The 15,758-nt window shown below is 40.7% G+C and overlaps 1 protein-coding gene across 11 annotated transcripts in view; it reads left to right on the top strand.

Moving 5' to 3' along the window:
- LOC120561008 (citron Rho-interacting kinase) overlaps positions 1 to 15,758 on the top strand; it is a 72,222-nt gene that overhangs the window by 8,240 nt on the left and 48,224 nt on the right. For all 11 annotated transcript variants that reach the window (XM_039803960.1, XM_039803959.1, XM_039803955.1 and 8 more), the window contains exons 4-8: positions 891 to 1,010; positions 11,127 to 11,297; positions 11,803 to 11,856; positions 12,553 to 12,606; positions 13,709 to 13,849. In XM_039803960.1, coding sequence (XP_039659894.1) covers positions 891 to 1,010; positions 11,127 to 11,297; positions 11,803 to 11,856; positions 12,553 to 12,606; positions 13,709 to 13,849 — 540 coding nt within the window. The remainder of the gene's footprint in view (positions 1 to 890; positions 1,011 to 11,126; positions 11,298 to 11,802; positions 11,857 to 12,552; positions 12,607 to 13,708; positions 13,850 to 15,758) is intronic.

Below are 15,758 nucleotides of genomic sequence, written 5' to 3'. Positions count from 1 at the left end.
ATGGACCGATCTGGAATCTTCTCCTTATGAGGTCATAAGGAGCAAGGTTACCTCCCCTTTCTCTGCTTTGCCCGCCCAGAGAATTTGGCCCACCCATGAGAGAGAGACATCATGGCTTTCAAACGAGCAGTGGGGGTTGGTCAAGGCCACACCCCCACACTCCACCTTGCCCCCCCTCTCTCCTCCTCAATAGCTACAGACACAGAAATGGCACATACTAAGGAAAGCTCATTGTGGGAGTAGCTTTAGTAGTATTAGTGGACCACTAAGGTCTATATAAAAGAGACTTCAGATACAGTATTAGGGGACCACTAAGGTCTATATAAAAGAGACTTCAGATACAGTATTAGGGGACCACTAAGGTCTATATAAAAGAGACTTCAGATACAGTATTAGGGGACCACTAAGGTCTATATAAAAGAGACTTCAGATACAGTATTAGGGGACCACTAAGGTCTATATAAAAGCATCGAAAGAGCACCATGTCATGGGACCTTTAAAAACACCTCTCAGCAACAATCAAAATGACCATACAGTGGAATCAACACCTATTATTATGTTATTACCATTTACTACAGAACTGTTCTATTATCATTTGTTTTTTATACTTTATTGATCCCCAAGGGGGAAATTACATAATTTTCCCTCTGTTGTTAGAACACACATTACACACAGGCCTGAAATACACACACATGCGCAGGACCTATAAATGGAGAGATGTCAGAGTGAGGGGGGGTGCAACTGCTGAACAGGCGCTCGAGCAGTTGGGGGTTCGGTGCCTTGCTTAACAGCACATTGGCGGTGCCCAGGAGGTGAACTGGCATCTCTCCAGCTACCAGTCCACTGGGTGAACTATCAACTGACTGAACTTATGTATGTCTTGGTTTCAGAGTCTAAAGCGCAGTTTGGAACAGGCTAGAATGGAGGTGTCACAGGAGGACGACAAAGCGCTGCAGCTCCTGCATGACATCCGGGAGCAGAGCAACAAGCTTCAAGAGATCAAAGAGCAGGTAGGACGGCATCTTGGGCGTCACCTTCGTACAGTAAGTCAGTGTGGGATGAAATATATATATATATATATATATATATATATATATATATATATATATATACATACTATTTACTGCTAATCCTGTGGGCTCAAAACTGAATCAAGTAAGACAAATTCCTGATCAACTATCTAGCATTTCAGTCTTAAGATTTCATTCAAGTTTTGTTCATTGTACAATTCTTAAGAGTTTGTTGTGGACAGAAAACAAATGAAATGATCACTCTTCAGGAGCAGATTTGTTTGTTTTTGAATCATTACTCGTTCACTTCTTGGATGGATGTTTGCAGTGATGGCTATACTGTACTAAATCTCTAATTCACAAAGCAGAAAAGAATTCAAAAGAATGATCCTTTAGAAAAGAAGGAGGTTAATAGAATTTCATTATGGCAGTTAGATGTAGCAGGTCATGTCACCAAGGCTGAGTGGGTGGGTTGTGAGTGTTAATTAGACACATGAGGCACACAAAGTTGGAATCCTACCACTCTCTCTATGGGTGCAGTGAGTTTACAACATTAAGCACCTACAGCTTGTTCAGAAATGCCTATGCATTACCCTATTCATGTAAATGGTTATGTGATTGTCGATACTTATTAAAGTATTAAAAATAAATAAATCCTTGAACCTTTTTACAACAATATAATGATGCAGTTCATCTACAGTGTGTCATTGAAACGGGTTTGTATACCATGTGGCCGTGAAGACTTTCAATAGGCTCGTTCGGGATGAGCTGGGCCTCGCCTGTAAATTGGACGAGAGCAGGCGGCAGCAGCCGGGGGCGGTGACAAAAATCCGCTGTCAAGTTGGACAGATTACAGCCGTTTCCTGCGGCCTTCAGGCTGAACAGGAAGTCACCGAAACACTCACATCCTGTTGGGTTAGATTCCGATTTAATAAAACGTTATCAGACCCACATATCGGCTTGTACGCAGTCTCCAGTTGTTTTTATTATGACAGAGTAGCTGTCAAAATTCTCTACATGCGATCTGTTGCTGATGTTTAATAACAACATACTGTAGATGATCCGTAATCTGAACAGGTTTAGTCTCTCTGACTTCTAAACGTAACTATCAGCCACACTACATGTGGTTTGTGCAAAATGAGCCTTTAAATCAGACAAATAGCAATTCAAATCCCTCCAATTCAAAAACAATAAAAAGTTTATATAAAACGTCATCATGTTGAATCGATTCTGAACCAATCAGCTTTTAGATCAGCCGAGAGCCAGGTCGTTTCCCAGCATGCCCTGGGTCTGCCTGGATCTTGCTGTCGTGAAAAGCAACTGCGCTGCCTGCGTCTCAAACCTGCGGCCGCCTTGATCTCGTGATGTTATTGTTGGCCATGTGTGCATGATGTCAGAGCAAGTCGGGTTCAAGTCAGACTCAAATCTAACCGGCATGCATTGGGTGGCCGTTCGCCGGTGATCAATTCTGCGCAGACCCTGCTCATCTCGAAGAAGCCTATTGTTTGAGGAGTTTAAAGGGAGGGGGACAATTCACTTCAAAATAAAATGAATAAATACACATGAAGTTCAGTTAAATAGTATTTGTTTATTTGCAAGAACAAGCAATGCAACAGACTAAATGACAATAAAATTGTTGGTCCAGTTCCCTTTTTAAGCTTTACCTTAAGCTTTAAGAGAATTACCTATTGTATAATAGGTAATTCTCTGTATAAAGTACAAAGACTGTATCATGTGTATGTTGGGTCAAGTCAGTGTGAATCTCTTTGGAATCCGAAATACTATAAATGTAGAAAAAGACAGTGGAGCTTTACTGTATTACGTAGCCCTTAATTACTAAAATCAAATGTGATGAGCTTGCAACATGTATTTGTGTGTGTGTGTGTGTGTGTGTGTGTGTGTGTGTGTGTGTGTGTGTGTGTGTGTATTTTTGCATGCATGGCAGCACCACATGACCGAGTGTTGCCAACTGCGAGGATAAAGCTGTTACAAGAGTGACAGTTTAGGACAACAGAGAGAGAGAGCGTGGAAAATCATCTTTCTGGCATTATGCACCATTTGGTTTTTGAAAAAAGGTAATAGAAAAGCTACCCATTTCCCCCAGCCTACACTAGTGCTGGTTACCAAGCACTGGAAACATTGTGCAATGGTTGCTATGGTGATGAGAGCCATATACCTACGAGTGAAGAGAGCACTGATGCAGTGGGCAGGCTGTCGTGATGAGGTGCTGGGGCTTGAGCTCACACTGTTTGAGAAACAGAACATCACTCGAAATACCACCCTGAAATTAGGGATCTGTGTTAAAGGAATGCACCCTGTCCTGAAGAGAGCTTTTACTATCTCTTATCTTAATAAACTCCTCTGGTGAGGTGATCTTGAAAATCTGCTTTTAATATCATATACTGTGAGTGTGCATACGCTTACCTTACAGATGGAAGGTGGGGGTGTGGCCTTGACCAACTGCAACTTTGCTCGTTTGAAAGCCATGTCTCTCTCTCATAGGTGGGCCAAATTCTCTGGGCGGGCAAAGCAGAGAAAGGGGAGGTAACCTTGCTCCTTTACGCATTTATGCATTTATGCATGCTCTTGGGGGGAATCACTGGAATTGCTGGGTCACAAATTATAGAGTGTGGTCTAGACCTACTCTATCTGTAAAGTGTCCTGAGATAACTCCTGTTATGATTTGATACTATAAATAAAATTGAATTGAATTTAATTGAATTATGACCTCATAAGGAGAAGATTCCAGGTCGGCCCATCTGAGTTTTAATTTTCTCAAAGGCAGAGCAGGATACCCAGGGCTCGGTTTACACCTATCGCCATTTCAAGCCACTGGGGGACCATAGGCAGGCTGGGGGAACGCATATTAATGTTAAAAAACCTCATAAAGTGACATTTTCATGCCATGGGACCTTTAAGATTTGAAAAAAAGTGAACCTATTCTTTAAGGGTTCACTATAATTTAAACAAACTTTGGATTTAAGACAAATTTGTTTATAACGTTCCGAATGGCTACACTCCGAGGTGGGTCAAAAAGCCTGATTACATCCCACTGTGACCACTCTCCTCGGGGGCTGTAAGTCTTTGTTGTCTTGACGCAATGAATCGTACAAATGGGGATAAGGGGGAACACGTGCTGACAAGTCTCTCCTCAAAGGCTTTTTTAGGAGTTTCACTCGGTTGTGCACATGAAAAGTGATGGATATCGTAAAGCTTGACAATGAATGTCAAATCCAGTCCACTTTGTCACCTCCACACACCTGGCCACTAGTTGTGTGAAGAATCATGATTGTCAGATTGACTGTTTTTGGAAAGTTTACAGAAATTGTTGGACACAGATCAGGTAATAAAACACAACTCAGACGGACAATATAAAGAAATATTAGAAGATTGGAAGATAGAAAAATGTCCGGAATCAATTGTCCAAAATAAAAAAAACAAAAAGCAAGCAAACCATCGGTCCCGCCAGTGTTCTTTCAACAATCCATAGGTCGTCTAGTATAGAAATAGCGATTTCTTTTTACTTTACCCGTGCCCCGACGACTAGCGTTATAAGCTAATTAGCGGTTTGCGCTAAAACTGGTCACATTCGATTAGCATGAAAACAAATCCCAGAGAATGGTCGACTTGGTACACATGTATTATTAACCCCTAGGTTCATTTTGCGCCGGATTTGTCCTTTAATGTTAAACACTGTCAGCGAAATATTCATAAAATTCCCACATCAGGATAATTGTCACAAGGTGTGAGTAAAGGTGTGTGTTAATCAGTGCACCTCATAACTGTATGCGCATAACTTGGGGGAATCAAAAATAAACCTTCTCAAAGCAATCCTTCTATGAATAAGTCATGATTAAAAGAAAAAGAGTATAGTCTTCTTCTATCTTCAAATTTATGAGGATAGTTTGCGGCTCATGCTTATTATCTGGCTCTGTGTTCCTATTGGTGCCTCTCAGCACAGCAGGGGTATTAATGCCAGCTAAATCCAGCATTTCATCTTGAAAAGCATCTGTCTCCCACGCTCTGTCATATGACTGCAGTGTTTATCATTTCCATGCAGAAACCTTGCAGTGTTGGATAAACAAACAGTAGAGATTTGGGATAGATTGATTTTCAAATCGGTGCCAAAGCCATTAAGACCGGCAAACATATGCAAAGAGACAATTTAACCAAAGAAGAACTATACAACCACCACACTGTTTCTGTCTTGCTTGTGTGAATACAAAAACATTAGAAGGCAATGACACTTTATGGGCCCTCACTGTATATGTGTATGGTGTATACATGCATAATCATAATCAAGTGTAATGGATTTAAAGAAAAAAGTCACGTTTACAGTTACACTTTTAAGTTTTGTCAGTAGACAAAAATAAATGCAGGCAGAGTTGGTAACTATTTCCAAAATAGGCCTACACTTTTTATATATTGTTTCAAATGGTCTTTACACTTCGACAACAGTAATCAATTGATGGGCTCTGAAAAAAGGGCAAAAAAGATGTGTCATCTGTAGCTGCTGTCATCCAAAAATGTCCACCAATCACTGCCCTGCGGTCCGCTTGGCACGAACCAATGAAATGCCTCCTTGTCTCCTTGTCCCGCTGTGCGTACTCTACCCATCCCGACTCGAGTTTGAGCCATAGACTAGCTCAATGCACGTTGTCGCTGCATTGCTAACAGTAGCCATCTTTGTTTTAAACATTCAACATACAGTACATACAATACAATATATGATAATATTAGGTGTTTGCTTACCTGTGAATGAGACATGAAGTAAAATTGTGGTCCTTCCAACGCTCTGCTCTGAAGCAGCGACACAGCGGTGGTGTTTGGGTCGGAGCCCCAAGGTCAGGGGGAGAGGTTAGATAGAGCCCTGAGGAGATGCTACTTTCAAATCTTGCTAGCTTTTCAACATTACCAACCCTGCCTTCAAAGGTACCCTGTCAAGTTTTTTGGTAAACGTGTCATTAATTTGTGTGTGACCAGAACCTAACAAATGTGTTGAAAACATTTTCTTCCTCTAAAACATTTGCTAAACTAATCATGCATTATTTACATCAATGCTTTTTTGCAGTCCTCTTAACCTTTGCCATCAGCTGTCAGTTGACAGCACAGAAATAAAAAAAAAATTGCAATGCTTTCCCTCAGCATGTATGCAGTGTATAATGATAACTACGGCAGATTCGCAATTTGACATTCATAATAATTTATGAAGCAATAGGTCCTGGATTTTAGACATAGGTAGACAAAAGCAGGCTTCTCATTTCTAGCCAATATTAAATTTTGCCAGATGGAATGACAACATATTTTTTATAGCTCTAAGCTAGCTACATTAGCTAGCTAATTAAGCTAACGTTAGCTCTATGAATTGGTTGAAAACACTGACTTTTATTTTGGGCTTTTGTTAGATAGCATAGCTGAAGACAGGAAAGGGGGAGAGAGAGGGGATGACATGCAGAATAAGACCGCAGGTCAGACTTGAACCCACGCCGCTGCTGTAAGGACTGAGCTTTAGTATATCAGGCACACACTCAACCAGGTGAGCTAACAGGGGACCCCCTAAATTAATCATTTTAAAAGGAGAACCCTGTAAAGGAGTCATAAATATGCACAACATCACTACATAGGCCCACATGATACTGTGTTAAAATCCTCCATTCCTCCACATAGATGACCCCCTCCCTACTCCCCATCTGAAGTCCTGCCTCCCCGTCCTATGCCCCTACCTCACTAACCTCTTCAACTCCTCACTGTCCCTTGGAACTGTCCCCTCTGCCTTCAAAACTGCTGCTGTCACCCCAATCCTAAAAAAACCTGGTCTGGATCCCTCCACCCTCAACAACTACCGCCCAATATCCAACCTCCCCTTTCTGTCTAAAACCCTGGAACCTCACAATTCCAAACCCATCTTCATGCCAATAACCAATTCAAACCCCTCCAATCTGGTTTTCGCCCCCTCCACAGCACAGAAACCGCTCTCCTCAAAGTCCTCAATGACCTCCTCACCTCTGCTGACACCGGTTCCCTCAACATCCTTGTCCTCCTCGACCTGAGTGCAGCCTTCGATACCGTGAGCCATAACATCCTGCTCACCAGACTCAAAGACCTCACTATCGAAGGTACTGCACTCAGCTGGCTCTGTTCCTACCTTTCCAACAGATCCCACTTACCTCTCTCCATAACCACACCTCTGCCACAGTCACTCAAGGCATTCCCCAGGGCTCCGTATTCGGCCCCCCCTCCATCTACATCCTCCCCCTTGGTCAGATACTCCACCACTTCAACCTGAACTTCCACTGTTATGCCGATGATACCCAGATCTACCTCAGCACTAAATCCCCCCATAATCCTCCCTTCTCCCCCATCAACTCCTGTCTGTCAGCTATTAAAACCTGAATGCAACACAACTTCCTCAAACTCAACAGCGATAAAACAGAATTCCTCCTCATAGGCTCCAAATCCACACTCAGCAAAATCAATAACCCCACTCTTACCATCGATGGCACCATTGTCACCATCTCCCCAGGCTCGCAATCTTGGCGTGATCTTTGATTCCACCATCTCCCTTGAGCCCCACATCCGCCATGTAATTAAAACTTCCTTCTTTCACCTCCGCAACATCGCCAAAATCAGACACTCTCTCACATCCCCCGCTGCTGAAAGACTCACGCTTCCTTCATCCACTACTGCAACTCACTTCTCCTTGGCATCAGCTCTACCTACATCAACCGACTCCAACTGGTCCAGAACGCAGCCCGAGTCATCACCCGCTCCAAATCCTGGCACCACATCACTCCAGTCCTAAAACAACTCCACTGGCTTCCCATCTCCCACCGGATCACCTAAAAAAATCCTGGTCCTCACCTACAAAGCCCTCCACCAGCTGGCCCCCTCATACCTCACTGACCTCCTCTCCCCCTACCAACCTTCACGGTCCCTCAGATCCACCTCAGCCGGTCTCCTCTCCATCCACAAGTCCAACCGCTGCAGTTTTGGGGACAGAGCCTTCTCCAGGGCAGCTCCCAGGCTCTGGAACTCCCTCCCCCATGAGATCTGCACCTCTGAGTCCCTCACCATCTTCCAGTCCCACCTCAAGACCCATCTCTTCACCTCTGCCTATCCGTAGCCCCGCGCCCCCCTCCCTTTTCATCTGTGCCAGAATCTTGAAAAGTGCTATACAAATTCAGTTTATTATTATTATTATTATTATTATTATTATTATTATTATTATTATTATTATTAACTGAGGCTAAAGCCCAGGTAAAATGTCAACCCCCTCACCAGTTGATAATCGATGTAAAAGACATGGAAGTAAAGAAACAGAATCATTCTTGTATAGCAGTGTAGAGCTAGTAAGCCCCAGTATTATACAGTATGTATGATATGAGTTGGATTTTACATTTTTCCTTATTTCATTCTAACATAACACTGTTTGGCTGCTTAGCTTATTTACTTAATCTGAGGTTGGGGTTTAAAAAATAGTCAGCAGAACTGTAAAGTATTAAGAATTTCCAGTAAATGGACTAAAAATAATGCAAAGTCACCGGTATGGTTCTTTAACATTTAATTTCCATGTGCATAAAAAATAATAATTTTAAATAAAATGTGTGAAGGGAGCATAATGTATGTTGTAATAGGTGAAATGCTCACATTTAGCCTTCTGTTTGTTGCCAGCGTGTCATCCATTTGGCATTAGTTGTTTATATAGAAAGAAAATAACTAGGCAGCAGTGTTATATTTAAGGGCAAATATATTGAGCTGTAGGGAAAGAGTAAAAAAGTTAATATCTTTGAGTGGAACTCTGGAACAGTAGCCTTAAACTTGAGGCTGATCTGTATTGAAAAAAAAGATTGCTCTTTGATATATTCATTGACATTTCAAGGTCTGAGATGAAAATGTTTGTATCAAACTCCATTTCAGCTGTCATGCATCCAGGCAACTCTATTGCCTAATATACAGTAATATCACCCTTACCGAGAGTTAAACTGTTCAAGATTTGCAGTCTGTGTTTTTCAGGCTGATGCAAATGTCGATAAAGATGGTAAGCAGCCCTGTAATAGCGAATACACAGATGATTACTAACTTGATGGTCTTTCTCAGTCTTTAGGAGGTATTAAATCTGTAAATCAGCAGTATGAAGTGATAGCGTTGAGAGTGACTGCTCACTTTACCCTCAATTACATTTAGTTTTATAGAGTTTTTAATGTCTTTACTGGTCTCTTGGAAATGTTTTTAGTATTAATAAATGAGCCACAATGGCTAAATTCCATCTCAAATGACGCACGTATGTTTGCAACAGAACCTAAATGAGCCAAGGACAGAACATTTATTGCACACTGGTTCTCTTTAATAAAAGAATACCACCGTTCAGCGCTCCACCATCCCTTAGTTGTTTAACGTCATATTGAAACCTGAATTCCCTTGTCTTTAATTTCCTCATACTGAGTCATTGTTTTGCCGAAAAATTACTGAAATCATTTCCAGCTTTTATTGACTTGGGAAGTCACAACAAGATGAAAGGTAGCACCCAGGGAGATCCAGTCGGTCCTCATTGATGGGAGCTGTCAACCTGCTCTTGTGGAACCAAACGAATCAGTGGATGGTAGGCACATAGGTACTTTTATACTGTGCACAGCCACCGCACTGGTGGTTTTTCTTACATGACCCACACTAGTCAGTGAGAAGTGGGGAGGAACACAAAAACAGGGGTCTGGGGGACAGTAAGCACGATCGGTCCGCGTACAGCGAAGGCAATGAGTCTGTGTTACCTTATTTGACAGAAAGCTATATGCATTTGCCAGTTATTTTTGACAATTTGATAAACAAAAATGTTGATTACACTTGAGTAAGTGAAACTCCAAAAAACAAAAGTGCTCACAAAAGTAAAATTAATATTTAAATACCCCTGTTCAAATCACCGGAAGAGTCCAAGCGCCAAGAATTCATCTATGCAGGAACAATGCCTGCATTTATAGGGACTATGGCGATACAACATCCAGGAAATAATTGAGTTGATCATAATGAAAAATTCTTCTAGAAAGAATATTACTAAACTATGTATAAGAAAAAGATGTCTTACTTTCTTTATTGTATTTAATAAGGGCCAATCACTGAGACTTATAAATAAAATAATTCCAAACGGATTTGAAAGTGTGTGAGTGTGGGGGGGGGGGGGATTTTACGCCCTAGGATCCCATACATAAGGAAGGCCAACAACATGTCCTGAGGGAGACAGGCTGTTTACTCAGAGATTCATGGTTTTATATGTAACCTCCCGTTCCAGCTAAACTATTTTAGCCCCTATGCACCATGTCTGATGTTATATACTTCACTTGTCCTAATCTTTGCCGGTGGAGCATCAGTCTCCCTGGATTCTGAAGGATGCTAATTTTTATTAGCCTGACAGACAGGGCCCTGTTCCCTGCATGCTGATGAGGAGGTTGAAATTAGATCTGTTAGGCTGTGACTAATGACTTTTAAACAGACATGTGCATTAAGTGACTTTGGCTGATCAAATTTTGCTCTCCACGTTCCTTTTTTTCTGTTCATTGACTTTTTATATCATTAGTGTGGTTATACTTTCTACCATTTTTTAAGTGACTGTACTTCCATTAATACCAAATATTTGACATATAAAGGCTTTTATACAAGCCTTTTAATTGCCTCCATCTAACCATTTTCATCCTGTTGTGTTTGAATGTACCAGTAGCACATCTAAAAATACATCTCTTATAAATGAGTTTGTTCTTATAAATGATGCAGTTTGCTTCTAACAAGAACATTTTCATCAAACAGGTTGCCGTCAAACCACATTGGGGCTGACGGAGAGCTCTTTTCCACTTAAGACATACAGTAATTACTTTTTCTAAATGTGCTGCAGTGGTAGAAGGACACTTTTAATAGCAGCTAAACAAATATGTTCATGTTATCTGAATGAAGTGCTTACAATTAGCCAGAATTTGTGTCCAATTAGAGGTACGTTTTGGCATTGGTACGTGCTCTGCTAAGTGGAATTTACTCTTATTTTCGTGAAATTGGAAATTCCCTTTACTAATCTCCTCTCCTCTCCTCTCCTCTCCTCTCCTCTCTTATCTGGGGGTTTCTGTGGTTTTTGTGCAGGAATATCATGCCCAGTTGGAGGAGATGCGAGTGTCCATAAGACAACTGGAGGAGGACCTGTCTGCCGCCCGTCGCCGTAGCGACCTGTATGAGTCTGAGCTGAAAGAGTCTCGGCAGACCAACGAGGAACTAAAGAGAAAGTCTACCGACTACCAGCATAGGATGCAAAAGGTCTGTAATTGAAGCTGTCAATGATCCTGAAAAAGTTACATTGAAAGACTAATGATTTATCACAGTGTACCTTAAAGGTGCTGTAGGTAGGATTGTGAAGATCTAGGACTTAGCCAAAGAATTTGAACATTGACAACTTCTCAGTCCCTCCCCCCCTTTCTGCTAAAGCCCAAACGGTCTCCTAAGCCCCTCCCCCCACATGGGAGAATGAATGCGTTTGCATGAGCAGTGATTGACACAGAGTCAGACACCTCCCTGGCCCTGATTGGAGGATCTGAACAGGGAGCGGTGGATTTTTGCAAATCATACTACAGGCTGTAGGTGGTGCCAGAGGAGCCGGATTTTTCATGTAGTTCTACTCAAACATAGGGTCAGTTTCAGCAAATATGACAGAAAGTTAGTTTTATAAGTCTTACCTACTGCATCTTTAATGTAACAATACGATACCATCATAGTCATTGTGAAGTTAGTAGGAGGAATTTCAAAGTTTGCATTATGTTCCCAGGTCAAAGAGCAAGGCAAAGCAGATGCAGAGGAGCTGATCACCAAGTTGGAGAAGGTAGAAAATGAAGTTCCTCTAACTGTAATTAGATTTTGTGATTGGTGAGGATGCCGAAATAAGTCTAGATAAGGGCACTGACAAGTTCAAGTGACTCTTAAACCTACATTGTGTAATTTTTTGAGTTGATTCTTAGCAAAAAGCCCTTTGTTCTTTCACAACTTTGTGCTCGTTCATGTGTAATTACTTCCACCAACTAATCAAAGTATTCTCGTAAGCGTAGAATGTGCCATTTAGAATCATTCAGAATACATACTAGCGAGTCGCTCGAATGATGGCAGCCATGTAGCGCCTCCATCTTTAAAATACATTAGCCAAAGAGGGACATACTTCCACCTTTCGTGCTTTTAAACTCAGTGGCACTGTGACGAATGCCAGGGGGAGATTACTCGCCAGGGAAGTGATAAAGAGAATTAAAACGACAACGCGACAAAGCAACAAAACCAATTGGAGTGGCTAGAACAGCTGCGTGTAAACAATGGAGATACTAAGAGCTAATTTCGGGTTCGGCCACCGTAAGAGTTGAAATGCGCTCGGAATGGGAAGGGCTAGAAAGTAATATTCAGTTGGTTGTCATATACAATTTCACCGCTAGATGGGAGAAATTCTTACACAATGTAGCTTTAACGGAAGGATGATACGCTTTAATATCTCAATATCTTAACATATCACCATGACTGTATTTTCCTTTTTTAGACCAGTACTGAGCAGCAGACCAGGATCCAGGATCTTCAGGAGAAACTTGCCAAGGTAGAATATTTTGGCTGGGAAGACAAAATGCTGTTACATCTCTTGCATTTGGGAGTACAAGCACATATAAATTATTCATGTGCTTGTATTCCCAAATGCAAGAGATGTAACAGCATTTTACCCTTTTAGATGAGTGTATAACACTTATTTATTTACCCTCCGTGACCTCATCTTTTCTCTCTCTGTCTCCAGTCAGACTTGGTCTATGGCCCGAGAACTATTAAGCTGTCTTTTTAAAACAAGAGTTACTGCATAATTATCAGCATTAGTAAAGATAATTTCTTCCTAATTGTCTTTTCCTAGAAATGAATATTTGAAAGTACCATCCTTTCTGCCAAGAGCCCATAAGGTTGTGGTCCTGATATTCACGCCTGACTGAGCCCACATTTAGAAAGAGTCTACTTCTGACTCAATGCAAACTAGTTAATGAAATAATCAGTAGGGTAGGACTTTCTTCTTAAAATAGCCCAGCGTAGGGGAGGCCACTAGCTCACCCAGTAAGAGCGTGTGCCCCATGTAGGCAGAGTCCTTTGCAGCGGCCCAGGTTCAAGTCAGACCTGCGGCCCTTTGCTGCGTGTCATCCCCCATCTCTCTCCCACCTTTCCTGTCTATCCACTGTCACTATCTAATAAAGGGGAAAAAATGCCCCAAAAAATAATCTTAAAAAAATAAATAATAATAACCCAGCTTAGTTTGTTTACGGATTTCATATTAGCAATATACAGTACATCAATTTGTTTGCTAGTAGACACTGAACTTGGCAAAAGGATGCCCTTTATTTCTTATACACACAAACTTTATATCAATATCCAGTGCATTGTCACCTAGTGTCACCAGTGCTGGTTAGAGCACTAAGCAGCTGATGCAGCTGCATATGTAACTGATTCATTTCATGTATATGTATATGTTATACTTGTAAATATTCATATAATCTTTTATTTTGACTCAAATATTTTCTTTGGAGCAGTTTTTGGAAATGAGAAGGTCTAAATTACACAAGGTTACTAATATAGACTTTTTATTACATTTAAGATTGTGTAAATAACATACGAACACATACTTTTTGAGTGATTTTTTTTTTATTTTATTTTTTTACCCCTAGTCGTTAAAGGCCAGTGCTGAGGCTACAGACCTCCTTCAGAATATGAGAGTGGCCAAAGAGCGCATGGAGCGAGATCTGGAGAGGCTACACAACAAGGAAGACTCCAGTGACAGCCTGCGTAGACGCCTCCGTGAGACTGAGGTACACACACACACACACACACACACACACACACACACACACACACACACAGCTTAGCATATATGTGTTCTTGCCTGTTTTGTTCTTGTTATTCTGTGTATTGATGTATTTATTCAACATCATGGACCTCTTTATTTAAAGTTTTGCATGAATAAATCTGACTTGGGTATCTGCTAAGCACAAAAAGCGCATATGTTCTCTTTTGTAAACATGTTGTTTTTGCACCTTCTGAGGAACACTGCTGTGATGGCATGATAGCATGACAGCCTGAATGTTTGACACAGTTGATCATAATTTGGAAAAGCGAATCCACTTGTGATTTTTGCATTTCCTGGTTTGTGAAGCTAAGATTTTGTAAGGCACACAATGTCAAACTAAACTAAAGTGTCTTTAAGATGATTAAAAAATGACATTGATGTGTTGTTCACAAACAATCATAGTCTCATGGTATCATACCAGACAGACTATGCAGCCTTTTTTGCAATTCATATTCTTTTTTTTTTTTTTTTTTTACAAATCTCACTAAAAGTCTTATTGTATTCATTGTACAGAGACAATCTGCGGTCTTGAACGCAGAAAGCAGTTGTTGTTACTGGTGCTATGAAGCTAATCAGTCTGCATGTGACATTTTGCTAATGGATTCTACAGTGGCTTAGTAATTCCTGCTCCTACTTCTGCTATAATGTTAACAAACGGTTTCTATGCAGTTTTCTTGCAGGCCAAATTCACTGAATGACTCCACTGTTAAATGTAACCAAAATAAGCTGTGTAAAGTTATTTTAATAATGGTGCTTTTTATTTTACTGCACTTTAATTATTTATCACTTCTTTTAGTCTCCAATGTTTTGTTTTTCTATTGTTTATGCTTTTTGCATCAGAAAAAAACATTTTAAATTGTTATTTTGAAAACAAAATCTTAATAGGAAGTTTCCAGCATCTAAACATTGATTTTGCTTGTTTTAAGTTCTTCAATGTAATCATCAACAAGTGTATAGGTTTTAGTTAACAGGGAATTACATAGGAACTAAGTAATGTCCTAACCTTGCACCTTTCTCTGTGTGCAGGAGTGATTGCAGATACCAACAGGCACATTTTTTATCATCTCCAACAGTCTTTTAAGTATCTGTCTCAGAACATTTTATTTATGAAAATCAAATGCTGAACTGTACGGTGACCTAGTCACACAATCCGTCAGCTTGAATACAACTGTGCTATAAAGCTATGCATATGCATATGTATATATTATGTAATAATATATGCAATGTCTCTAGTTACACATACAGTATTCTTTATTTTTTCAGGGGGGGTTGTTATGAGTTCTTCTTAAACAGCACTTTATCAGCACCGTATCGAGCACTAGACATGTAAATGTGGTAATTAGCATAGGTTCATTTGGGCAGGACAGTCAGAGGAAAATAAATATGCATCGTGGTCAAATTTAAAGCTCCGAAGACCTCTTACACCGTCACACATCAATGCAAATGGGCTCTTTGGAACTATTGAGAGGAACTTGGAATAATGAGATATAGACATTGGAGAGGTGTATCACTACCAAGCCAAATGGATGCAGCTCCTACAGTATATCATACATTTTTCCTTGAAGTGGAAATCTTAAGTCTAATTAGCATTTATATTGCTATGATGTCCACATAGCAAAAAGCACCATTTCAGACGCTGGATCTTTTGACCTAAGGATGCATTTTTAAAACTAAAAGAAATATTCTAGAAGTCAGTTAACGTGTGTGTGTGTGTGTGTGTGTGTGTGTGTGTGTGTGTGTGTGTGTGTGTGTGTGTGTGTGTGTGTGTGTGTGTGTGTGTGTGTGTGTGTATTGTGTGTGTGTGTGTGTGTGTGTGTGTGTGTGTGTGTGTGTTGTGTGTGTGTGTGTGTGTGTGTGTGTGTGTGTGTGTG

This window comes from Perca fluviatilis, chromosome 6 (genome assembly GCF_010015445.1).
Source record: "Perca fluviatilis chromosome 6, GENO_Pfluv_1.0, whole genome shotgun sequence".
Lineage (NCBI taxonomy): Eukaryota > Metazoa > Chordata > Actinopteri > Perciformes > Percidae > Perca > Perca fluviatilis.
The sequence above is the reverse complement of the archived record's forward strand: the minus strand, read 5'-3'. Positions and strand labels throughout refer to the sequence as shown.